Raw genomic sequence first — 26,904 nt, forward strand, 5'->3', positions numbered from 1 at the left:
AGAGACAGAAAAGGTTGTTCGCTTCTACCGGATCCCCCAAATTTGTCTGTTCTCGCAAGCTGACTACCTCTCTGGAGTCCCACTGCAGCCCCTTCCCTGCTGTGGGAGGTTTTACCCCCCGCTGCTGAGGGGGCAGCGAGCACCCACCGAGCCTTCTTGGCCTCCATCTCCTTCTCTCTTGCACCCATGCACCCCGTGCCACTGTTGCCACCACTCCTCTGGCCTCTCCTCACCCTGCGCCCCTGCCATGTCCTCCTCGTGGCTTCTCACTAGGGAGTAGGACACGCGCTGTCCTTCTGTATCGTCCCAACAAGCCGGTGGAGAACCAGACCAGAAGCAGAAGGAGAAGCTGGGGAAAGAGAATAAATAAAAGTGGCCAGTTCTGCTGCTGTTGGCATTAATGAGGGAGTATGAGATGACTTTAGCCCCATGTCGCTGAACTTGTTCGCAGTGATATTAAGGATCCACGTTAGAGTTGCCCTCAACCCCAAACCTGCCAGATATCCGCTACGTAGATACCTTTCCTTGACCTCCTTTGAGCACCTTATTTCCACCAGGCAAAGTGCTGTGAACCCCTGGAGTAAGGAAAAGGCAACCGCGCGCTTGCCCGGTGTCCACACGCTGCAAGCTCAAAGGCAGTCCTGCAGCAGCAATCCCCCGGTTCCTTCTTCACGTTTCCTCTCCGGTTTGCACCTCTCCTACCAGCCACGCTTGGCTTCTCTGCTGCCTGTAGCTAGAAGCGAGCTGGCAGGAGAGGAGTTGCGCAGGCCGCTTCCCAGGACGGCTGCGGTTAGCAAGGTGCAAAGGCGCTGGGCATCCGTCGCGGCCCCCCAGGGAAACTGCATGGAGGAAGCTGCAGCGGGACTCAAAATGAGTGATCGGCTTGCAAGAAGCGACAAATTTGGGGGATCTGGTAGAAGTGAGCAATCTTTTCCGTCTCCAAAAGCATGCTCGTGCACAGAAGACCAACGTTTTGGTAACAGTGTGATTTTTAGCTTTCTTTTACCGAATATATATGTCATCCACTGCCACAAACAGTCAGGTGACCTCAGGAAGTAAGCCCCGCCCCTCCTCCATTTTAGGTGAAAGCTGTCATTTCCCATGGAAATGTTGACGTGTAGCTAGGAAGGTAACAGGAAGGTACTCTGCTTCTCCATGAAGCCTTTCGCACCTGGAAGACTTGGCTTGTGGGTGGCTCCCACAGCGCTCCGCAAAGTGAGCGCAAGCTGGCTGCTTCGCACGTGGGGAAATGGGGCACGAGGAATCGGAGACTTGCTCAGAAGCAACCAGGAGCAGAAACACGGTCTCTTCTGTCCCGGTCTAACGCCGTATGTGCTACTGCTGCCTTCCTCTCAACAGCCGGAGTTACTGTGAGCGGCCCAAAACAGTGAGAAATTGTAGTTACGTGGTCGTTCGGATTTGGAGCTCTAAATATTTCAAGTGATCAGTGCTGACTCTAACGTGTGCGGGGAGAAGCTGGTCGTGGTGGGCCCGCAGATGGCGGAGCGGGAAGGTGGCCGTATTTCTGGGGAATGGTGTGTCTCGGCGAGGGGGGCCGGGCCGGGAGGAGCAGGGCTGAGCCCGGGGAGGAGGTCAGGGAGCTGGTCTAGCCCGCGGCGGCTGGGGGAAGGCGCGAGGGGTTCGATACCAGCCTCCTTCCTAGTCTCATCACCTAACCTGACTTATGGAGTTGCCTGGGTTTGGCCTCCTTGAGAGAGGTCTGAGGAGGGCCCAAATCTTCCAGGTCCTGGTGGGAGCACGGTGTCCTCCTCAGTGGCTTGGGCTCTCCTGAGAATTTTACCTTTGAGCCAAACCCTTTGAAAATCTCAAGAGTGGGTCTTAGGCTGCTGGTGGCGCTAAGTCTTTTAAGGAATGGTTAGAAATGGGTGGAATATTTTAGATGTACGATGTTGTAGGATGATGTGTTCAAACCACTGTTTGTGTTTGTGGAGCTTTTAAGAAAGCCTTATCTGGCTGATTTTGCTGGTGGTTGTGGAGCTTGATAGTTGTGGAGCTCCTTGCAGCATGATCTCTGCAAGCAAGAAAGTATTAGCAGTTGAGAAAAATTAATAATAAATTGTATCCAGTATCATGTCTTGGAGAACAGACCTTAGGTTTGAGATGGATCCCATGTATCTTTTTGAGAAAGACAAACAAAATTCAGACCATTCTTTTTATTAAGCATTTTTTTTCTTTTTTTTCCCAGTGCAGCGAGAGTGTACCCAGAAGAAGACCTTCACTAGCTGGATAAATTCAATATTGGCAAAGGTAAGAAGGGGATTCTTTAGGAAAGAAGACTTCTTTTTTTGCCTTTTTAATTTAGAAGTGCTCTGTGGAGGTTAAAATTTTTAGGAATAAACAAAATTAATTTAAGCTTTTGGGCAATAACTGGAAAAAATTGCCCCTATTATTTGTTTAATAAGTGCAATTGCGTTGCATCAGTGATAGTCTAAGGACATTCAGCAGACAGGGTTTATAAGTAGGTGAGAGTGTCTTTCTCACTGATCTAGTAAAACATATTTCCTCTGCCTACAGACCTTGTGCTAGGCTGTGGCGCACATGTGCCAGACAGGATTTTATGACCTTCTGTATTTGCATTTAGTTTTACTGTGTTTAGGGAAGAATTATTCTATTATGCAATTCAAGAACATGAGTTTAATGGGATGATCTGAGTGACAAGTGAGTATTAAAAGAAATCACATAAGAGTGTAGGTGCTCTGTAAGCTTTCATGAAGCAGCTCATGCAGCGAGTGTTGGCGATCTGACTTGCTCAAGCCAAATAATCTTGTTTTGGTCCCTCCCTGAGCAGAAGCCATTGAGCTCACGATAGGTTTGTGTTGTCTACAGCTGGTGAGAAGGGTGGGGGGCTAGTTATTCAATTCTGTAGTTGAATTTGAACTCACGATAGGTTGGTTAAGAAGTCAAAATATGAATTAGCTGCTTTTCTTGACTTTTTTTTTGTTCAAAGTTATTGTATTTTGACACATACTTCATTGAAATGCATAAATGCTTGAAAATAAGGCCTAAACCAGCTCTTGTAAAAATCAGAGGCAGGGGCAAGAGGGTACAAGAGGCAAGGATAATAATGGTTCAGAAGGAACAGGGTATGGGAAATTAGATATGGTATTTGTATTTCAGCTTATTGAAAAATAGAAGATACTAAAAGGTTTTTTTAAGAACAAAGTAAAACAATCTGTGATGTTCTGCAGTGTAATGTTTTCAAAATGACAAAAGATGGTGTGACAAGCACTGAAATTTGTTTTGCAGCATACACCTCCTTCTGTCATCTCAGACCTGTACACAGACATACAGCAAGGACATTTGCTTTTGGATCTGTTGGAAGTGCTTTCAGGTCAACATCTGGTAAGGCAGAGTAATATAAAAATATTACATCAATCCTTGGTCATATCTGGCAAAGATTTCTGGATGTGCTTAATTGTAAACAATGGTCAGTCTGGGATCATGGAGCTATTCACAAGTATCTTAATTTTCTGTCACTGACATTTAATCATACCCATTGATGCTAGTTCATTGCAAGTCATTCATGAATCTTGCAAGACTTCCCTTATCATAATATAAATTAAAACGCATTATGTTCTTTTTACTTTACAGCCACGGGAAAAAGGATTTAATACCTTCCAGTGCAGAAGCAACATAGAAAATGCTTTGACATTTTTAAAGAGCAGATCAGTGAGTATTAACTTCAAAATTCACAAGTAAAGCCAGTTTAGCTGGTGGAACATTTTCATTGTTAACAATGATCCTTTTTTTTCCCCAGCTCAAGCTCATAAATATTCATGTTGCTGACATTATTGAAGGAAAACCTTCCATTGTGCTTGGCCTAATTTGGACAATTATATTTCATTTTCATGTAAGTATTTCAGCGATGTGAGAGAGTGTTTTAGTAGAGGGAAAAAGCACAAAAATGCGTTGACTTACGTAGCCACCAAGTGAGATGAATTAATACAAAGGAGAAGATTATTTTCTGACGTCTCGAAGCAATGGCTCAGGGAAGAGCCTCACCAATGTGTCCTGTCTGTGTCTGCGAGCTGCTTCTCCAGTTCAGCGATGGAGTTACAGTCTGATGAACAATATCTAATTAAAAATGGTAGAATGGGCAGATATCAATATTTTTTTAAATAACCAGCTAAAAAACAGGCTAAACTTTGCCCATTTGCTTAAGGCCTCTGATGATTAAGCACCAAATAGGGTGAATAGTGCAAAGTGGCTCACATCCACCTCCCTCAGGGGCAGCCCCCCGCTACAGCGTGTTGGCTGTGCTCTTGCTGTGTAGTACCTGCTATTCTGTTTTTCGGTACCAGGGGCCTGAAGTAGCATGAAGGCTGTTTTGCAGCCTGTCGTAATGACGTTTCTTTTACCAGATACTGAGCATCTTGCATGGCGTGAGGACGTGGGGAGGAAGGGGTGTCTGAAAGCACAGGGCCCTGCTGGGATCATGTTGGAGGACTGTAGAGAGTGATGGAGCCGAACTGTCTTCTAGCTAGAGCCCAGCGGAGGATTAGCATAGGTGCACTGTGTGTGAGCTGGGGAATGGCACTCAGGGGAGAGCCAAGAAGTGAATTTATTTAACACTATGTTTCCCACATTTTTCTTGGTAAAGGTACTTTGACACTGAAGGTTTTTGGGCTGCACATACCCAGAGGCTTTATCTTTTTGCCCAAATGAAGCTTCTGGGTGTGTTGGATGTCTGAGGTCTATGAAGGAGACATTCCTGCACCTGAGTGAGCAGGCAAGCTCTGAACATGCTTAACACACAACATTGTGTCTACAGCGCAAATGCACAGCTGCCACAGGCTGCTTTCAGTGGTGGGAGGAGTAGGAAAGTACATTGAGTAAGAAGGTCATTTGCTACCAGCGCTGGTGTCCACAGTATCACATGGATGGAGCTGTCTTGGGTGGATATTTCCTGCCAAAAAATCACCCAAAGGCGGGATTCATCATGATGTACTTGAACAGATAAAATCTGGCAAATACTTGGAAACGTGATCTGATCCTTGTGCGTAGAGGACTACAACCCCAGTTGTAATTGAGTCCTGTCTAATTCTCCATGGTTTCCTGCAATTGATGTCTTGGTAGTTTTTCACTGAAACCTGAGTAAACTCTCGTGTTGTCTCTAATAGATCGAAGAACTTGCCAGGGCGCTTGCGTGTACTTACAATCAGCCGTCTCTTGATTGTTCAAGTGCTGTCGACTCCTCTCCAAAGGCAAGCAGATCAGCTAAGAAAAGTGCTAAAATTAAGGAACGGTGGAAGATCTCTGCAACAAAGGCACTTTTGTTGTGGGCAAAAGAACAGTGTTCACTGTAAGTTACATCCGAGGTTTATAAATGGTATCTTACTTTTTCTTTTTTTACTGCTTTCCTCTGTAATGTAGTGTTATTTTTCCCTGTTTTTTTTTTAACATTTCTTAGTGACGGCTTAGCAGAAAATCTTTAGAATCCAGATGACGTTAGCAGCACTTTTAGCATCAATCGGGCCTTAAGTGTTTTGACATTAGCCCTTTAAACATAAAAAACCGAGGTTAATCCTACTAATAAAACACCATGCTATAAACTGGGTTGTTTAGCTTTTCTCTTTTAGGGGCTTACAGTTCTCTATGTCATAAGTCTAGTGGAAAGCTTACATGATTTGTGAGTTTTAATTCTCATGCTAGGCACTGGATAGCAGAGTTCCAGTAATAGAAGATTTTTATAAAATAGAAAATGTAGGGTCCTAGGCTTCCCACTTCTCATGTTCTTCTGCCAAACACTGCATGATCCCCAAGAAAGATCCTAGTGAAGGTTAGAGATCCCAGTCTCCAGCTGTAAAAAGATATTTGCTTATCTCTGATGTATGCAGTACCTGGCTCTGGCTTTACATTTTACATTTTACATTTTCTTCAAGGCCTAACGCTTCGTTCAAAGATATTTCAAGTACACTTTACAATAACATCCGCCCTTTCTTTCCAGGTCTTCTGGTTGCTCTGTGTTCTCATACTGTCCTCTCATGTCCCATGTTGTTAGGGGGAGATAAAGGCTTTGCTCAGCACATCAGACACTTTCTGTTGAGAGAACATTTTTAGGCATTGAATCTTACCTTTTAGCTGAGTTTTATCAGTATGAGATTGGTTGGCATGTAAAAAACAGTTCTCTCCCCATTTAACCTTCTTCTTCCTTTTGCTTGATTTTGTTTTCCAGCAATATTGCTCTCTGTTTCATAGCATTCTTTCTAAACTGTGATTACATTAAATAATTTTGTTTTCGGTGAATCCTTTCTTATTTTGTAAAAGAACCAATCTCATAAATCCTGTCTCCTTGCTTTGTAACTGAGTTCAATCACTTGAACCCTCACATTTTTTCCATACAGTAGCGTACTCATAATACATAAGCTCTTTCTGGAAAGTTGTCCCAGAATTTGCAGTGACTCACACAGTCATCGGGGCATCTCACATCGCTCTTCGGGCACCACTTGACAGAAGATGTTTTAAAGACACTAAAGCAAATAAGGGAAAAGGAAACATGATTCATGCCATAGTCTAAAATTTTTAAGGTCTGGATTTTCGTAAAGGCCAAATGTGTCCAATACTCAACGACTTCCCAGACAAATTTATGTGCACTGTTGCAGCAGCTCCAGTGCTTTGCTTCTCTTTTTTCCATTGCATGGGATGCATAGACAACAAGAGCAAATGGTGGGACTCAGAAAGGGTGTTGGATCAGTAAGGCTTTGTCTTCAGAAGGCAGCACAAGATAAAAATGTTGTGTCATTTTGCAAAAATTATTTGTAGCATTTGGTAGTACCGGCTGTATTGCTGACTGACCCAGCTTCTGCAGAATTCAGTGGCAAGGTTTTCTGTAACTACTTGCATTTGGATCACACTCTATTTTACTGAATTTATACTGTATTTCTAAATTTGTACTTATGACATCTGAGAAACAGGCTATGACATTTTATTTCTGATCGTTTTTGGGGTAGGCACGGTTCTATCAGTGTGACTGATTTCAAGTCAAGCTGGCGAAGCGGACTGCCTTTTTTAGCCATCATCAATGCCTTAAGACCAGGTCTAGTTGATATGGAGAAGGCAAAAACTAGAACCAATAAAGAAAATCTGAAGGAAGCTTTCAACATTGCAGAACTTGAGTTGAATATTCCACGACTTCTTGAACCTGAAGGTAAATGATCGGGGTTTTTATATCTTTGTTGTAAGGAGTGAGTGTAATATAGTCCGATATGTGTTGACTTGCGACACAGGAAAAACTAAGGCTGTGTTCAGATTTGAAATGAAACATTGATATTTACTGTAATGCTCAAATCTGATGTTCTTTATTGTATAACACAGAGTGTACTTCAGATTTTGAGGATTTTTTTAGTTGGCAGGAAATGTGGGAACAATATGCAGGAGAAAGGATATGAAACTTTCCCATTCATAGGAGAAACCTGTTCATTAGTTTATCATGTTATATTACAGCATTCCAAAGGAAAAAAAAATCTATAACAAACTAATTTCTGTCAATGGTATTTTAACTGAGCTGCTGAAAAATAAGCATGTTTATACTTACTGTGTTTTAATAACTGCAGTGTAGTGTGTAATTATGTGATCAGACCTTGAGGACTGTATAATTATGTTAATGGTGTATTGGCTTTTGTAGATGTTGACATTATGAATCCAGATGAAAAATCAATCATGACTTATGTGGCTCAGTTTCTGCAATACTCCAGGAATTTACCTGTGTCTGAAGAAGACATGCAGGTATGTCATGTGTTTTATCACTGAGACACTTTTAAATGATTCATGGTTGCCAAGAATTTCAGTACTCTGTAACCGGTATTTTTCATGGTTTGATCCTCTGATTCAGCTGCTGACAGGGCTGAATTGGTCTGAATCTCCTGATGCTCCTGAGTGGTACCCAAGACTCAATGCAATAGATTTTTGATGATACAGATGAAACTGCGGTCCAAACTGTCTTGTTTTCCATTTATCTATTCCAGAGGACATTTTCAAACCTGGTTGCTTTCATGTACAGTCTGAAGTCTGTATTTAAGTATCTGGGTACAGGCAGACAGATTTGCAAATGTGCAGAACAAACAGCTTTAAATTTAATAGCTCACATGTAGAGCAAACAGAAGTTGTCATCCACAGAGGACACCAGTTGCAAAACCAAGTTTTCTATTTTCTATATTCTCACATGATAGTTTATGCATTAATTGGCTGTTCACATATCCCTGTACTGATAATCTCCTTTTAATATGACTGCATTCAGGCTTTTGTTTTAAGATGCCTTTATATATCCAGGTGCCAAGTTTAAAACTTTGGCCTTGCTCTAAAATAGTGACCGATACAAAACTCATTAGAGCCCCCAGGAGTTTTTCTTTGCTTTTCAAAAGCTTTGGATGAGGTTTATGATATGTTCACTTGTGTGTTGTTTTATGGCACAATGTAAATTAAAAACAGGTCTTGCAAAATGGAAAAACAAAATTTTCTGCTCTAATTACCAGGGAAAAGTAAGAGAGGCTGTAAGCTGGTTGGCTGCACAAGGAAAGAAGTTAGAAAAGTTGCTGATTGACACAGAGGGTGAAACATATTACCAGAAGTACAAAGTAAGTTGCATTTCACTGACCCTTTTAAAATATTTAACTTCTTTGTCAAAGAATTATTAAAAATATATTCCCAGAAACATAGCTTTTCATATACATTGCCTAAACTGAAGTTTTAAATAAACTTTTAAATAAAAGAGTTGGAAATCTGAGATTGAATTTGGTAAATGCACCAAAATGATTGAGAGCAGATTTGGAAAAAATTATTTCTGTAGGGAAATAGGTATATACTGCTTGGTTTCTGGGCAGAACAAGGTTTTTTTGGAGAGGGTAAAGTAGTGTCTTTTAATTAATTGACACAGCTGGAAGACATGGACAAGATTCAAGCACACAGGCCCTTCATGGGGTCACCTTCTCCATTGCTGTGATAAAAATCATGGTAGGTTTTCTCAACTAGCGTCACAGAAGGGTACTTGAAACGTTGGCTGGAGATTACATCTAAAGTAAAATTTCCTTTGGTTTATATGACCTATTAGCCACACTTTGTAATTAAAAGGCCCATGTAGGACCACGAAGGGAGAAATTTTCCCCTTTTCTGGGTGAGAGGGGAGAAGCCATGTCCTGACTGCATTGACATTATATTACGTAAAGATTTCACTACTGTATGGCACCTATGCTTTCAGACCCAAATATTGCCTGTAGTTGAGTATGCCTGCTTCTTGATATCTTGCCTTTCCATGCATCACACCCTTTGAATTTAATGGAAGTCATATTGACATGTCCAAAGCCAATACTTGACTCCACCAGTTTCCATTTGAAGTTTTCTTCTATGAATTATTCTTCCTTTTTAACCCTAGGAAATGATGTCATTTATGGAAGCATTTAACCAAGAAAAAAAAGCCTTTCTGCCTGTGTTGTCATCAAAAACAAGTGTAGCTGAACTAAGCGAAGACCAGCAGCAGATGAGAGAAGAGTGGCATAAACTGGTCTCTCAGGTCAGTGGCATTTCTAGCTCTCTTATCAAAGTGTGTTTGATGGAGAAGACTAAGTCTACCCTGGGAACTGACACAGGGAAAAGAGGGGAGAGGATTTTTTTTTGGACTGATAAAGGTGGGGTTGACCCTCAACCTGAAGTCCAGACAGACAGCGCCCAAGAGGAGACAGAAAGTGTATTACCCTTCTGCTTCCCTTGAGAAGTCTCCAAAATATGGCCTGCATCTGATTATCTTTGAATTTGATCAGTCTTCACATCAGAGGTTTTGGCCTATTTATGCTTAAAATGTTCTTTTGGGATGTAATTATGGCTCAGATAATGATGCAGCTGGGAGAAGTGTGTTAGAATAATCTTTCCCACAGCATGGATGGTGGTTTAGTTAGATTTGATCAGTGCTTTGCAATGAGGTTGGCTGTGTCATCTGTCTGCCCCTGAGTGACGATGTGCTAGGCCTTGCTGATTATCTCTCTTTATGGCAGAGTTGTTGCCCTGTCATCTCCTGTGATGGAAAGCTGTCTACAGCATCCCTTGTTCCCCTCCATTTTTCCAGTAATGTACTATAAATTTTCCTATTTTGGGGCTTTGAGGTGATCACCAGGTGAGGACAGTGACTTCCAGACTCCTTGTAGCATTACAGAGATTACAGGCTGAGGAGAAAATCTGGGTCTCAGGTAAACATAGCTAATTTCCAGCTGCCTTCACTGGAAGCTCCTTTTCTGAATGATGACATTTATTTTTTTTCCAGGGGTGTCTAGAGCATCAGCTTATGGAGCATATGTCAGTACCTTGGTGATGGGGAAGAAAATTACAGTGAGAAATTTAATCACTTGTTTTCTCTTTTAAGATTAATAAATGGAAAACAAAGCTGGACCAGATGTTGCCCCCCCCTCTGGATGGCATTGAGGCCTGGCTTCAGGAGGTCGAACATCTGCAGGCGGAAGATTTGCCTGATTTGCAGGACCCCTTTAAAGCAATGTCTCTCTTCAGAGAAATAATTGTAATATTTAAGGTATGCTGATCACTAAGGGAAATTCCTCTCCAGTCTGACCTTGCAAACCACTTGTTGTGGAGTTGATGTTGACATTGTGGGAAGTGCTGTGGATATGTTTATCTTACGAAGATGAAAAGCCCCTCTGAAAATATCTTAGGCTTTTGAACAATGAGTAGTTTAATTACATAACTACATGGGTCTATAAAGGAGGTTTCTGATTTCACTGGGGTGAGGTTAAATTAAAATACTATCTGAATGAATAAATTGTGGTATTATTTTTATGTGGCTCTTGCAACTTGTTTGTTTGTTAAGTAATAATGCAGGTAAGCACATGCTTATCTTTAAATCTATGCTTAATACATACCTATTCAGAAAAGCACTTGGGCTCAGGGTTACATTCCGGTGAGTTCATGCAGCTTATGTGATTAAAGTTAAGTACTTGCTGAATCACTCTGCAATTCCACTCAAAGCAATGGAAGGTATTCTGATACCTGAATACCTTCCTTGCAAGTTGTTTATTCTGATCTTGAAATCTTTGCACTGATAATATTTTAAGCATCCTTTAGAGTTTGAGGACTTCAAAAAAAGTAGCTGTATTTATGCCTGATTGATCAATGTAATGCTGTGCTTTCTTTCTGTATGAACAACTGGGAAGGTGGATGTTTTTGTGACATGTCCTTGAGGTAAATTTGAAAGAATGTGAATTGGAAGTTCTTGGGAGTGACTTGGTAGCACCACTTTTTTGTACTGTTGCTAGTCGGTTCCCAAAGTGAGACATGGCTTTTTAATTGATAGCAGCTTTGCCAAGCTTCAACCAGTTGCTTTATGACTTGTGTTTTTTAGCCTAAGTAGTTAAACCATTTCTAAGAATGAGAGAAGGAAAGAGATCTAGTTGTTTTAGGTATTTTTTCCCATTGAACGTGGAGATAAAAGCATCATCTTCCTTAAGAAGAAACCCAAAACACTGAATTTCTGTCAAATCAGCTTTTCTTGATGGGAAATACTCTGTTGAGAGTTTTTGGGGTGTTTTTCCCTCCGTTCCTCTAGTCCAGTCTTTTTAATGTGTTTTGTGTAGGGATTGCCAGTGTGGTCCCTCGTGATGGAAAATCTATTACCCACCAATGCATGTAACTGCCTGACTGGCATGATATTAAGGTTGCAAAATCAATTATTTAAAAGCTGTCCAGTGCTGTCTGATATAAGGGCTGCCCCAGCATTTAGCCCTTTGCCATTAAGATGCTTTGTGGCAAGTTTTATTACACAGAAATGTATTTTTAAGCATATTTCTTTATAGGCCATTTATGAATATCGCATCCCCTTTGATATATGCTTTCTTCTATCATCTGCAAGTCCTAGGTGATATCAGTATTTAATACTGTTTTTTTTTTTTTTCTGGAACTCTTCATGTGGGTTAAAGTTTCTATGCAGATGTATTTTATGTTTAACTTGTTATTTTGAGAATTTGGTGCTGAGACACGTGTCCATAAAATATTCCCAAATTGTTTGATAATGGCTATCAGAGGGTTAATATGACATTGGTATCAGCATGGTATTAAATGGAAATTTATTAAGCATTCAAATAAAGCATTAAGCAAGTATGGTACAATATCTTTATTCATAAGAATTTGCTGTCAGTCTTTGCTAACACATAGCAAAGAAGATCTTAGTATCTTGAAACTGTTAAAATGACGCTTCTTAGTCCTAAAGATGGTAGTAAAACTGAGGAAAGAACTGATAGTATAGCTGGTATAGATCCATGTTCCTTATATTCAACTAGATGCACAGTGGTAAGATAAATTATATTGTGCTTTTAGTAAATAGGCATTTTTGGAGGTGATGAAATGAATACTTTCATTTGACTTTGATGAGTTAAAACACTGGAACATGTCTTGTGCTGACTGGTTCTTAGTATCTCTCGCTGTAATGTCAGGTGACTTGCAGATTTCCAAGTGAAATACTCTAACATTTAAATGAATGACTTACTATGTCTTTTTCTCCCCAGGGCTTGATGGATTGTTTTGATTCTCACTTGGACACCCTTCAATCCTTCAAGAATGAAGATGCGAAGAATATGCCACTAGTATTGCCTGAGAAGCTAGAGGAGATGAAAAGAAGGTTGTGATCCTCAAATTCTCTACTTTGACTGTGTTGTCTTCTAGCTCTGCTATTGACTTGTTCTGTTACTCTGAACAAAGCAGATAATTTATCCACGCCTTGGAGAGAAAGTGCATTTCCCCTCTAAGCACTAAGATGGGCTGGGATGCAGAGCAGGCAGGTTCACTCACACTGGTCCAGTGAACGTCTAATTATTTGTACCAAGTGGCACTCATCTCACAGGAGCTTCTTAGATGCCCTGTCCTAGTGTGGTTAGGAAACATCTTCTCGGGATAGCGAACATGGATATTTTCAATTTAAAAATTTTACTGGGGGGGTTTCTCTGCCCAATTTTTAATTCCAAACTTTTAAAATCAGTTTGAGACCTACAGATTGTGCAACTCCATGTAGCTGTTGGAAGCTGTTTTCAAAAGTGGCCAGTGAATCTGTGTACTTAACCTGAGACCCTTTGATATAACAGATGGCAAATATCCCTTTTTTAGCTATTTAAGGTTTTTCAAAAATTGAGCAGAAAAGATTGAAATGCTCAAAATTGTTAATGCTGAAAAAAATGAACAGTTGTTACTTCAGATTTTTACTTTTGTCATACCAAAATAGATGTTTGCATATAATGTCTGTAATTATGAATTTTTAGGCTAAAAGCCTTACACATTAATGCCTTCTATATCCAATAATTTTGAGTCAACTTCTGGAACATTTTACTGATTGCAGATTCTGTAATATTCGGTTCACAAACTCCAACACCTTTCTTGAATACCACTGTGGACTGTGCTCAGCTATTGCCAATGAGGTGATGTTAAAGCTAAATATCTGGAACATGAAATATGGGACACAAGAGTCTGTGGAATCACTGCTGGAAGACTGGAATGTAAGTTTAAAATATATGTATTTCACACTCGTACCTTGACAGTAATCATTTTTCCCCCACTCTGTTTCATTCAGGCTTGCATCTGTCCTCATTTGAAGATACTAGTATAGCTGGGAGAAGCATAGTAGTTTTGTGACATCTGGGATTTATGCAAAGGAGCATGGGTAGACTTCCATAAAATCTTTCTTTCCACATAGCCTTCCCACTTTGCTCTGAATGTGAGTTTCTTCAGCCTGGAGAAATAGATACAGCTGTGACTATCTATAATTTCCTCTCTCCTCATTTTCTGTTGGGACAGGGGGCCCTTTCTCTCTAGGCTATTTAGAGGGCCAGCGATAGTGGCGCTTTGCTAGCTGAAATCCCCACAAATCTCTCTGACGTAGTTCAGTAGCAGCTGTCTTCAAAAACAACCACTACCATGGTGCTGGCTAATCCCACCTGTAGGTGATGCCTCTTCCTTTTCCCAGCCTTCTTGCTTCTGTATGCTTCCTGGTGCATATGAATTGTCCTGTTTTCTTGTATTTTGTGCTTAGCTCACCTTCTGGGCTCAAGTTATTAATCTGAGGCCACATATCACTGCTCTTACAGAGCCTGTGGGAGGGCATGGGTTGTCCTACCCCAAACACTGCCAAAGATGTGTTGAGAATAGAGACTGAGGGACAAAAGTGCTGATGTCACCAGTATTGCCCCATCTCCAGTTAATGGAACTCTGTATGAATTCCATCTTAGTTGAGTTTCTAAGGAGTTTCTGGAGAGCTTTTCACTCTGGAAGACTCCTTGTTCAATTAGTGAGAATTTTCACCAGCATCAGAACTGTGAAATGAGGCAGCAAGAAGTTGTATAAAATCTCAGTTTTCCTGAGTGGTATTAACCTTACCTGTGGTGAGGTGGGAATATGGAATTAATTTGTTCTGGATTTCTTGATTCAGTCAGTTTCATAAATACAATAGTGGCTCATGGTCTTCCTTCAAGCTGGTAGAATATAGGGAGGAGTTTAAGACATGAGGAAAAGATCCAGAAAGGCATCCAAAGTGCCACAATGCTTAAAAATCAGGCCTCTAAAGGGCAGTACAGAGGATGGAGTTACACATCGAGTTACAAATTCTCATGGCGAGAGAGAGTCACACCAGAGTGTCTCTGCATGGGCAGAGCACACGACAGGTCTAACTAAAGGATGTAGCTGGGTTGCTAGATGTGCACAGGTTACATTTAAGCTGCAGGTTATAAGCTCATATTGAAAAAAATGTATCCCGTTTAGGCTGTATTTCCTACTTAGTTTTGTGTGGGTCAGTATTAACCATGCCAGTTCCTTTTCACTTTGTGCAGAATTTCATTGAAGATAAGAGACTTGAAAAACAGCTAGAAACTGCTACTCACATCTGTGAAGATTTGAAAAACAAAAACATAAGCAGTCCTGACTTGGGTGAGTTCATGTATATAGACTATTAAGACCTCTATTTTGAACTGATGTGCTGTCATGAGTTTGAATTCCCACCACCTACCTATATTTTCTGCAAAATACTGACTCTGTGTAATTAAGCTTTCTGTTTTCAAATGTATAATGATATTCCCTATTTGATGTCCTAGCTGGTGATCCTCAAGAAATTAACAGACTTTTTAAGACAGTGGAGTCGAAGATTTCCATGTGCAGGGACTATATTTCCAATGTAAATAGCACCCTACAGAAAATCCTGTCTTCCTGGAGTAATTATACAGAAAACATGCACTTACTGAAGACATGGCTGGAAGAAAAACGGAATGAGCATCCGAAAGAGGTACGTGGTTAGGTTTCTCCTTGTTGTGAAGGACGGGGATAACTTTGAAGTCTCCTGGAAGGAAAGCATTGTACGTGGAAGTGGGTGGGTTTGATGCTTTCTTGTTTCTCATTTCGGGAAAAAACATTCAGCCAGGTTTTGCTTTAAACGATTTCAATGCCTCTGTCTAGATCCCTGCTGAGATTCTGACAAACTGGAATTCAGTGCATGGCTCCTTAAACGAAGCTGGAAATTATCTCATTGAAGTCAGCAAAGAGCAAGTTGGATCAAATATTGCCAAAGAGCTGAAGAAACTGAACAGGAGATGGGCTAAGTTCATCAAGAGGACGCAGTTTGTAAGTTACCGATCCCTCCGCTTTCATATGACTCTACTGCCATGGAGGCTTCAAAATTCTCTTTTCTAAACTTATCAACCTGTTATTTAGAGGTTAATACATCTTCAAGTCACCTCCATCTTAGCAGTTTTAGAACAGGAGGAAGGGAGAGTGCGCAGAGGCATCCCGTTCATATGTGCCTCGGTTAAATGCTCTTTATGACACTATGGAAAATGTTCAAATTTTTAAATGGAAACTTTAACACCCCCCCCACCGCCCCATAAAAGGATATTTTGTTGCAGAATAAAGCTCTTTTTTCAGTTCTAGAGATGGAAGTAATCAATTTGTTAACAGCTTGTGAACCTTTGCTAAATTGTATAATCTCTGCCTCAGCTCGGGGAAAGTAATTATTACTTTGTAGCTATTTGTAGAGTTGTGCAACTTTACACCAGCTCACTGGACAGGTTTTTAGGCTGCTGTAAATTTGTGTAGAACCTGCTTAGTGTTACATTTCTAACATTTCCTAGAATGCTTTTACAAGAATGGCATTATCGATCTGCCTCAGAACATTAGAGCTCTTTAATTTTCTAAGTTGAGCCTTTTGGTGACATTTTAAAGGTGCTGTTGTGACAATAAACGGTGGCAAAAAATTACAACATTTTTGCAGGAGATGGGGTTACTGAGAATGCAAGAAGATCAAATGAAGCAAGTTCACAAGAGTGAGGGGAATCTGGAGTCTCCTATAAAAGCCCTTAGTGATATGGCAGACATTTCAAGAGAAGCTTTTAGGAGTCATGTTCAGAAAGAAGAGGTAAAGAGTCCTCTCGTACCCTTACAAGGGCTTAAGGACTTAAGAGTTATATTTCTGGCATTGCTTTGTGGCATTATGACTATGCCTATATATATATATATATATAATTAAACACAGTGCGGAGAAGCAAACGCGGTGCAAATGCTTAAGCTCTGGCCTGTGACTGCCAGGACCGTTAAATCGTTACCGTGATCCCTGGTCCGGGTTTGACCCCCGCCAGCTGTGGCTCTCTGAGATAATTCCCTGGCATAGCCTGGGGGATGCTGCAGGCCAGGAGCTGCTCTCCATAGGTAGAGCGGCCACGGCCACCTGCTTATAGGGGAGGGGGCTGCACCTATGGGCACACATTGTGCTGTCCCGCTTGCACCCAGGTCCTCTTTTTGTTTATTTACCGGTGTAAGTTTAGCGTGTATTTCTCCTTCATTCCCCTTTGGGTGTGAAAGCCAGGCAGCTGGCAGAGTGGTGACCATGTGCTGGAGGAGGGTGGTGGAGAGACCCCTGAGAGCGGACACTGGGTATGAACATGTCTAACCCTGAGCTTTGTTCATAGCTCGTTGAAGAGAGCGCAGACACTGCTGAGAAGGCCACAGGATTCCCGGAGAGCGTGGAGAAAATCGAGGCACTCCTGAAAGGGGTGGACGGCTGGGCAGCTGAAGTTGAACACCTGCTTGGCCAGATCCATCATGAGGGACACGTGGAACCTGAGACAGAGGAGTATTTGCAGGTGAAAATGGAAATACACTGCTTAAAATACCCATTCATCAGATTCTCATCTTTCATTGTGGGTTTGTGGCTGAGATAGAATGAACCATCCCCAGGGAAGCAGAAGCGAAGGTGGATTTTGTGCTGTAACACTCTTAAACAGTCAGGCCTGTGTTAGTATGTTGATGTTATTTCCCATGATAATTCCCAGCCAAGCTACAGATGACTCTTCCAAACATCAGCATGTCCAGGTGACAGCGAGCGCCAATGAAGTGCTCTTGATGCCATTCATCAGCAGCTTGCTCTTGGGTGGTATTAATTACTCCCTGTCCAGCACAACACTTGCCACAGACTGAAACTTTGGAAGTTGCAGAGATGAGAATTTCCCTGGCCCTCCCGTGCTTTCTGCTGCCTCTCCTCCAGTGCAGGAAGGGAATTGGGTTGGCTTGGCTCTATTCAAGGCTTACCTGTCAAAAACTGGAATACTTTAAGTATTTTCAACAACATGTTGGGTAATTTGTGCATCTCAGCTTATAGGCAGTTGTTTGTCACACCCACAGTGAGCGCTGATGAAGTCTCTTGCTACTTCCACTTGTCTCTGTTGTCTGCCCTCTTTCTCTGCCAGGGACTAGTGTTTCCCCCGGCAGCTGGCAGACAGAAATATGTGTATACTCAGCAGCTTCAGTACAAAGTCTGATTTATTTCCTTCACCTGCCAATTAAGGTGAGTCTGAACAAAGATGCCAGGCTTGCACTGGAGAGGCTGAAGCACTGTCTTATGTTACTGCTTGCTATTTCTTCAGCAGGGGCAGCATAATCTAGTGGCAGGGAGGTGCCGGCAGAATCAGGTGTCATTGGAGCTCCTCTGCCCAAGCCCTTAGGGTAAACACGGATCTTCAGTATAATAAATCCACCTACAATAAACATGAATCAGAATTAGTGCGAGTTTACTCTGAGTTTGTGCATTGCACTGTGTTTACTTTACAGAATTATGAGGTGCGAGCCTGTGAAAAGAATGTATGCAACCTTTTTTAATTTGTGGGTGTACATTTATAAAATAAGCCTCATTTTGCAAGACGACACTAGTTTCTTAAAAATGTCAAAGGCACTTTGAAATACAGCCTCCAGAAGTGTGAGTGGCATTGTATCATTATGTCTCTGAGAGGAAGAGACCAGGTCGCCTACCACTTGCAGTACAATAGGTCGAGATCTGGAATAAAGCACTGATTATCATTAGAAGAATGCTAATTGACAGCTTCAAGCAGGAAAATGTGTTGAATATTCATAGATCAAAACAGCTCTAATAAGGACATTTCATGATAAATATTCAAATACAGCACAGTACTTTTGCATGCAAGATAACCAGCTGCTTCCTGCCTGTTAGGAGTCAATACTACAAGAAAATCTAAGCCTTGATATGCTTGCTTTTGGATTACTTCATGATCAGACAGTGCATATCCAAATGCGTGGTTTATGTGTTCATTTGGAAAGCCACTAGGATGTGAGAGAATGTTTAAAAGTTACTTTTAATTGGCTCTGAGGCAAAGACATGGGAGGTATCGCATTGACAGGAAGACTGTGCTAGCCAACAGAATCCCCTGCGGATGGCAGCAGACTTCTTTCTCTCTACACAGAGATTTTGCAGTATAATATACTCTGGCCATAGTTGGAATATAAGATCTTTCTTTGACCAAAAATTGACCATCCATGGTCAGTGCTTGCTTTTCAGTTTAGTTTCTCTAAACAAAAAGACATAAATACTGTGCAGGCTTCTAATGCTTTTCATTTAACCAGAGCTTGGCTGCAAGAGGAGCCTCGTGCCAGGAGCAAGTTGTGGCAGCAGAAGAGATCTTGCAATCCCTGATGCAAAATGCTTCGAGTCAGGTGTCCCAACAGCATTTTTGTACCACCGGGCTGCAGGCACGAATTAAACAAGCCAAAGACAAAACTGAGGTATTTTTTCTCAATCATACATAGACCTCTCTAATTTTAGCGTTACATGATTAGGAAGACTGCTTTCATTCAGGTAAAACAGATATGTTTTTACAATATTGCAGTCAGTCTCCCCGAGTCTTGTCGGGGCAAAATGTGGAACATTTCGAAGATCAGTAACTCAACTTGAAAAACTTGAGTGATGTTATGAAGCAATAGCTTTATATAATCAGTGACACTCATGCATGTTCTGAAAAGTGTCTCTTTCTTCCAAGGCTGCCATGGGTGACATAGGTGATGTCTTGCCCAAATCTGAGAAGAGATTCTCAGAAAAGGAAGTTTTGCTCAATTTTGAAGAATCCCAGAAAGACCTTGAAGCCTCCATTTCAAAGGCGGTGCAACTTGTCAGTCAAAAATTAAGCCCTGAAGAAAATATTTCAAGATACGAGGTAAGTTGCTTTTCATACCATACCAGCCTTCTGAGCGAGCTGAATGGAGTATTTTTTGGTGTTATTTAATATCAAAAAGGTAAAGATACTACAGTGAGAAAAAATAGCAAATATTTTTGGTAGCTATTAATGCTTTTTTTCCCAGTTCTTTGATTTAGCATCGTTAGTGTGTATTAACTTGGCAGACAATTTGAGAGGAAAAATGTTAATCTTTACCCTTATAGCTACATGTTCTGATAGCAGTGTATTCCTTTTTGTTTGCACTGTCATGATAAATGCTAACAAATATTTCAAAAACTGCTTGTTCCTGATCCTAAATCGCTTTCCATTGACACCACTGAAGGTATTCTCATAGGGCTTCTTATGTCCCTTGAGTTAGGGATTTTTCCTCTTCAAAAAATGAGGTGTCTTACCTCTGTTCATTGGTAGGAAGGTATGATCAGAACGAACTAACCATGAGACACAAAAGTAACTCTATGTTTATCTTTGGTCTCATTTTCCGGATGAAATGAACCTGTGTTAGGAAATACAAAATATAAAAATAACATTTGTGTGGTGTTAGGGTTAAGATTTTACTTTTATATAACACAGGATATTGACAGTTCCACAGCTGCTGTATCTCTGTAGCAGTTTATTCAGTGTCTGAATCTTGTCCTTTTACTTAAATTGCTCCGTCATCCTCAGATTTCCGTTCTGAACTACAGCCACTTTTTGCCTAATTATTAATAAACATTCCCATCAAGAATCACATGGCCCAGTTCTTGGATGAGCTTTTAAAGCATCATTATAAAAGTTGACTCTCCCTTTTCTTCCACTGGCTAACTTGTAAAGAAAGTCTGGAAAATTCAGACCCCTTAAAAGGAGTCTTAAGTGAAGTATCAGAAATGGAAGTCCCTGAAATCGGGGTTGCCGTGTGGTGCATAGCAAGTCCTGTCGGCTGTGTGCAGGGAGCACCACAGAGGCAGCCTGCGGTGCCCCGGCACCTCACTGGACCCCACCGCACTGGTGCAGACCTTTCCCGCAGCCACACATCTTCCCTGTCCATGGGACCTTAATCTTTCTCCGTTGGTACCAAATTTGCCCCTAAAAGAGGAACTCTAGGAACAGGATTTCCTCTCCTCTGAAAGCATTAACTGATGTTGTCTCCAAGCCTTTTGCAGGTGTGCAAGGGTGAAGAATGCCCTTATGCCCATTCACACAAGGGCCATCACAGCCCATACATGCCAAGTACACATACTTTATGGCTTTACTTTAGTCATACTTTATGACTTTTAGGCTACTGGTGTCATTTTGTTAGGTAAACAAGCTAAATTCAGTCCAGTTTATTTTTCATTTTGATGCTTTTCTTGCAGGAAGCTTTTAATGCTTTGGACAATAAAGTTCTTGACAAATTTTTGAAAGCAGCTGAACAACTGAAAAATATTTCCTCTGATCATGAAAAGCTGGTAGTGGAGGAAAAGAGTAAAGATGTTCGTAAAAGATGGGAGGTGAGATCATATACAGAGGAGACTTCACTGTCTTCTCACTAGGCCTAACAGTTTTTTGTCACCATAAGTTCAGATGTTTTTATTTGCTTTGTAGCATTGTCTCCCCATCTCACAGGGATAACGTGTTCTGAATTTTGCAGGCAGTTCATCAAGAAATTATGTCCTGTATCCAGCTCGTAGTAGAAAGAGGAAAAAAGAAATTTAATGCAACTTTTAAGAAAATCAATAAGCAATTAAGTAAAGAGAAGAAACTCCTCAGCATGGATAAAACCAAGGGGCTCGTCAGGGAACATGAGGTACCTGACACACTCCTCTTCTGCTCACCTCCCTGTCTGTATGAAGGCACTGTCGGCCCTTCCTGCTCCTTATTCTGTGCATTATCGCAGTCTGTGTTTATGGAGCAGGGCCCTGATGCTCGGTGTCATGTAAATACAGACCAGAGGCAACCTAAATGATTTCCTTGCCTTTCTGGCTTCAGGTATTAGCATCATTGCAAACTGCTAAAGTTACTTCCTTGTTACTTGGATGGTACCATTTTTTCAATTATTTTTTTTTAAATGCCCTTGAAGTATTACAACAGAGTTAGCTGTGCAGAATGCAATGATAAGAAATGATTGCATGATCTGGGATTCCCTTGAATTGTTACAGTCGCACAGCTCTTGAACGGAGACTGTCTTCCCCACAGTGCGATAGCCCCATGTTTGTGCTGCACATAAATTAACCACAGAGTTAGACGTAAGACTTCCATGTGTCACTAGCCCAAGTGAGCCATGGTGAACCTGACGTATTCCATAAGCAATGGGATTTACACGTCAATGTTATTAATATTTTTCTTCATCCTCCTCTCTGAGATGCACTGATGTGGCCAGGTTACTGCTTATGAGGGCAAGAAGGAGCTTTGCTGATGAAATTCTGGTCTCCATTGAATTCAGTGGAGGTTTTGGCTTTGCTTCTTATGGGTTTATTCTCAGCAAATATTGCCTACGCAAGAGTAAAGAAAAATAAGCATTCTCAGGTGCATTCCTTCTGCTTAAAATTTTTCTTATATCTTAATTTCACCCTAGAAAGTAGAATTATTTGTGAGGAATAGTCTAAATAAATTTTCCAATTCCTCTTTTGCTGTAATCAATGGAAGATGTATTTTAATGTCATTATGAGCAGGACTTGGGAGCCAAAATAGCTAAAACTGTAGTAACACAGGTCATTTCAAACTCAGACAAGAGTCAGTATAGTCTTGTGAGTACAACTGGGGAACGTATTGCCAGCGTCCTCCATTTCTTTCCTGGCTCTGTTTGAAAAAGAATTGAATGAAAATAAATGTTTTTCTCCTGGTTTGACATCTTACACTTTAAGTGCATTTATCTGAGAAGACAATGAAAATAGAAGAATGTGTGAAAATAATTGCATATCTTTATAATTTAACATGAGTTTATTATATTGTTTTCCTCATTTAGGCCTTTTTTTCACATGAAGGCAGCCTGAAGGAACTTAAAAAGTCATTAGAAGATCTTAAAACATTGGGAAGACTAGCAGAGGAAACTCTCCCAGATATACGGACACTGGTCACAGAGTGTGAACAAAAGCTAGAAAGGCTTCAGCCTGTTGTGGCAGATACTTACGCAGCCCTGCTGTCTCACACCGGGAAAGGACAGCCGTTCAAGAAAGAGTGGGTGACTGGGTGCATGAGTTGTCATAGCCTCATTGAAATCAGAGATATGAATAGTTTTTGTGGTATTGTAAGTGTACTGCCAAGCATATTACCATGAGTACTACTAAGGGCAACTGGATTTTCTAAACATTTAATACTGAGTTTCAGAAACACACAAGCACACTGATTACCCTTTGACATAGTTGCACTGTTAGTTTTTAATCTTTAGCCAGAATTTCTTTTTTTTTTCCTCTTATATTTCATAGCTGCTTTTATTCTTAAGCTGAAATTTCTTTTAAACCTTAGGGGTTCCATTGTTGCTTCTGAGAATGGAGAAAATGCAGGTTCTTCTCAACGAATGGGTATCTTTTCAGCACAGGAGGTATGCAGTCCATGCTTGCTGTGATTATTTCTGTTATTATTCATGTTATGGTAGAACCTCAGAGCTCTGGTCGCAGCTCAGAAACCCACTGTGCTTGGGAAAGTAGACTAAATAAATCCTAAAAAGTATCTGTTATAAGGAACTTGCAGCTCCCGTAACTGATTGAAATCCATCAATTCATCAATCATTCACATGCAAGGAACAACACTAGGCATCCTGAAGAGATGTAAGTGGAACCCCAACTTTGCATTGTATTTTGCTGAAGAGTGATTTTCAGCTGGAAGAGCTGTGTCTGAAGCTTTGTGTTCATGTCTAAGCCCCTATAGTGGCCCAGTAACATGAACAAGTTGCAGAGGAGACAGAGGAAAAATAATGCCACTAGAGGTATTTGCCTTAGAAAAATGTGGGGAAAAACAGAACCCATGTAGCTTTTTAGAAAAAAGTGCTAAGAGAGAGAAGATATGATAGTTAAGCATTTGGCTGTCACAGCAGATGTTTCATTTAAGACAAATATTTGTGGGAGTAAAGCTGCAGATAGACAGTATGGCGCTCAGCAGACAGACTCCAGAATGGTGCTTTATAGGAAGGGAACCATTGCATCAACATCCACTTTGAAGATACGGAGAAAGTGGCTGTTGTCAAGGGAGATCTTGTAGGACTACAAATATTGCCCCTGATATGATGATGAAATCTGTTTCTTCGTGGATAATCAAAGTATCATGGACAGCCAAAATCAGCCAGCCATGAACTGAGGAGTATATCCTATTAGCAAGGGCAAGAGAAACGAGAAGCTGTCTGGTACAGGCAACCTGACAAAGCCTCAGGAGGCAATGCCTTGGGGCTGCCCAAGGATGGCCACGGAGCTGCAGTAGAGATTTGCTTTGGTGGCTCGTGCTTGCCAAGGCTATGACGGGGTGGTTGTGTCTGCTGAGACCCAGTGTTAGTGTGGAAGAAATGAATGGCCTGGCTGCAAGTGCTCAAAAATTTGCTTTTTTTGTTCATGCTTTAGTTTAAACACATCTCGTATTCATGAATGGAACCTCTCATCTGCTTTGGGAGTGTTTTGCATGAAATGATTGCTTTTTTCAGGAGTTCACAGATGTCCACTGATCTGCACTATGTGTTGGCACACCATAATGCAGAGTTCATTGTTACCTTTTTATTTTTGCTTAGACATCAAGACCTGATTCAGATATAGTTTGGGAAACAGACGTGACACATCAGAATGGAGAAAGCTGTGCAAAGAAATTTGAGGAAGACAGTGATTTGCCCTTACCAGCTTTATTAGAGAGGTAATTTTAAAGGATAAAAGGCATTCATATGAAGGGATGATACTATGCTAGAAATTTACAAATGAGTTGAAAGGGTGCACTTTTGCTAAGCAGAACTCCCTTATTCTACTACAGTTTATTTACTATTACTCTGTAACTGATAAAGAATCACTATAGCTGCTAAATGTTGCAAACATTAGGACTTTGTGGCAAGAACACCTAGCGCTTAGAGATTTTTTTTCTGCTCTTTTGTTGGGTCAGAAAAATCTTTATCTGCCTTACTAATAGCTGTAAAAAACAGTAAAAATTGGAAAAGCTAAAAGAATGGTGATTTTTTTTTAAGAACTGATATTTTTACATGTAAAACTGAATTTAGAGAATGTAAGAAGGCATTCGTACATGAAAATTTGCCAGCAAAGCAGTTTCTCAGTTTTTCTATATATTGCTCATTTGTGACCATTAGTTTGGGACTTGGGTTAAAATATGCATTAGTAATAGACTGTGCCTATTTTATCCGGTAATCTATTGTTCAGCAAGTCCCAGCCCCTGCCATGTCCCATTAAAATAGAGATAATGCTCTTTCTGAAAGTGATTGCCTCTTTCTTTAGCTATAACACACAAAGAAGTAACTTGGAGGAACTTTTACAAATCAGCAGAGATAAAGTAGCATCTGGCTTTACTGATGAAATAAAAGGCACTTCATGCCTTCAGAATAAGCTGCTTGAACTACAGGTAAGTATTCATCTCTTAAAAACATACTCTGTGCCTGAACTGTTGTTTTCTCATGTAGAGCCCTCACCTTCTATGTGTTACCCATACTGCCAAAGGATGAGGAGCACTGACACAACCAGATTTTTTGGGAATAGAGGGACATCAAGGGTTCTGCATTTGCCAGGTGTGAACTCCTCTTTCATGGTTTAGTTGTGCCAGTGTGGCCAAATGAAGAACTTGGCCTGTGGTATGCAAAAGTGCTACAGTGCAGGGGCTCTCAGTTTGTGATCTGCAGGCTGCAGTGGGTCTCATGGAAAAAATAACTAAAGAAAGCAGCTCTGTTGTCAGCAGGCTTAAACTCCCCTATGCTGCTGTCTGGCAGTACACACTGGAAAGTGTAAGGGACCCAAAATCCAAAGGAGGTTGAAAATCATCTTCGTAGCACTTTTGTCATTTGTAAGAATCTGAAATGCTGGTAACAAGAATATTTTGTTTATCCTCTACACTTAATACATACAAAAGCAAAATTAAGACTGCGAAGCTGAATGCTGTTCTCTTGCTCCTCCTCCTCCTCACCCCTTTAGCCAGAGAAGCGGACCATAAAGAATGCAGGGTGGTGGTTTTTCTCCTGGTTGCCTGCTACCATAACGGCCCCAGAACTGCAAAGATTGTGTGTCCTGCTTAGCCTGGTGCTGGAGCAACCTCACCCGCTGTTTCTGGGGTGAAGGGAGGCGATTGCCTCATTGCACATTCATGTAGGAGTGGCAAGTGATGGACCATGCTCGAGGCAGAAGGAGCCTTCAGAGAGGTGAACCATCTAATGCCAACAGTGTATGTGCAGAATAAAACTCTTCAAAGACTTATAACTTGATCAGATTTGTGAGACCCTTAAGGGTGTGATGAAAGGTACATATTTGATGTTGGGGCATTCATTATTGCAATTTTTCAAGTTCTTCCTGCGAGCACACAGGTTATCTGCCATCTCAGAACTTGGTTCAATTCTAAGGTTGTTTTTTGTTTTTTTTAAACAGCTAAAATTGTCATAGCAAAAATGGCCAAGCCATATTTATTGAACCTTTCTAAAAATGCAGCTAAGACATATATCTAGCATGGAAAATTTTGGCATAAAATGTTGGCAGAGATTTACATGCATCTGAAAACGGGGCCTTTAAGAAAAGAAAGCAGTAGACACTCTTAACTACAGGTGATGTTTTCAGCTTTGTCTGCAGTAACTCTTGGGAAGTGATTTTCTGAACTGACCTATCTGTTGTAAAATATGATATTGTATCAATTTACTTAACGATGCGTATCTTTTAGATCATAGAGAATGAGACCAATGCTGGCTGGACACAACTGGAAAACATCACATCTACCTTAGAAAATCTTGTGGATGAAATGGAGCTGGCTGCTGTCTCTGAAACAAGAAGCAAGCTAAAAGGAGAATGGAAAGAGCTTCAGGATATTATAAGTGCCAGGTATAAAATAACACTGCATGATATTAGCTAAGCTATAGGTGATTGTAATGTAACTGAAGTGTATATTGTGAAGGGAATAGTGTGCATTATAGAAAATGCCTGCACATTTTTAACTCTGTCTTACGTGTTAATCACATAAAACTAATCTTATCTTAATACACACATACATCTCCTGCAGATGGTGTGAATCTCTGCAAGCAGCTCAGGGCCAGATCTTTGTAATATCACTGTGTAGTATTCCCAAGGTTATCTTTATTACCTTCAACTTTCTGATTAAATTCACTGTGGTTCACCCTGCTTCTCTTATTAATCAATGAAAAAACTCCTGTTGACTTCAAGGGGAGGAGGATTATTACCTACCTTTAGTAGACAGTCAGTCACAACGACATTGTGGCTTTTTGCCCTGTGTCTTTCCTTACTTGCTTTTCCAGTTCATGTTTCTTTACCTT

The 26,904-nt window shown here is 40.9% G+C and overlaps 1 protein-coding gene across 4 annotated transcripts in view; it reads left to right on the forward strand.

Annotated features, from left to right (window-relative positions):
• Nucleotides 1-26,904, forward strand: part of SYNE2 (spectrin repeat containing nuclear envelope protein 2) — a 188,227-nt gene that overhangs the window by 25,316 nt on the left and 136,007 nt on the right. For 3 of the 4 annotated variants that reach the window (XM_064511951.1, XM_064511952.1, XM_064511950.1), the window contains exons 3-28: nt 2,207-2,268; nt 3,268-3,363; nt 3,613-3,690; nt 3,779-3,871; nt 5,142-5,323; nt 6,972-7,168; nt 7,646-7,746; nt 8,493-8,594; nt 9,389-9,526; nt 10,370-10,534; nt 12,519-12,631; nt 13,343-13,499; nt 14,826-14,922; nt 15,087-15,274; nt 15,445-15,609; nt 16,256-16,399; nt 16,950-17,123; nt 18,895-19,053; nt 19,308-19,481; nt 20,834-20,968; nt 21,109-21,264; nt 22,423-22,634; nt 22,923-22,998; nt 24,172-24,290; nt 24,878-25,001; nt 26,298-26,455. In XM_064511951.1, coding sequence (XP_064368021.1) covers nt 2,207-2,268; nt 3,268-3,363; nt 3,613-3,690; nt 3,779-3,871; nt 5,142-5,323; nt 6,972-7,168; nt 7,646-7,746; nt 8,493-8,594; nt 9,389-9,526; nt 10,370-10,534; nt 12,519-12,631; nt 13,343-13,499; nt 14,826-14,922; nt 15,087-15,274; nt 15,445-15,609; nt 16,256-16,399; nt 16,950-17,123; nt 18,895-19,053; nt 19,308-19,481; nt 20,834-20,968; nt 21,109-21,264; nt 22,423-22,634; nt 22,923-22,998; nt 24,172-24,290; nt 24,878-25,001; nt 26,298-26,455 — 3,565 coding nt within the window. The remainder of the gene's footprint in view (nt 1-2,206; nt 2,269-3,267; nt 3,364-3,612; nt 3,691-3,778; nt 3,872-5,141; nt 5,324-6,971; nt 7,169-7,645; nt 7,747-8,492; nt 8,595-9,388; nt 9,527-10,369; nt 10,535-12,518; nt 12,632-13,342; nt 13,500-14,825; nt 14,923-15,086; nt 15,275-15,444; nt 15,610-16,255; nt 16,400-16,949; nt 17,124-18,894; nt 19,054-19,307; nt 19,482-20,833; nt 20,969-21,108; nt 21,265-22,422; nt 22,635-22,922; nt 22,999-24,171; nt 24,291-24,877; nt 25,002-26,297; nt 26,456-26,904) is intronic. The other variant, XM_064511953.1, reaches the window with a different exon arrangement.

The sequence above is a fragment of the Dromaius novaehollandiae genome, chromosome 5 (assembly GCF_036370855.1).
Source record: "Dromaius novaehollandiae isolate bDroNov1 chromosome 5, bDroNov1.hap1, whole genome shotgun sequence".
Taxonomy (NCBI): domain Eukaryota; kingdom Metazoa; phylum Chordata; class Aves; order Casuariiformes; family Dromaiidae; genus Dromaius; species Dromaius novaehollandiae.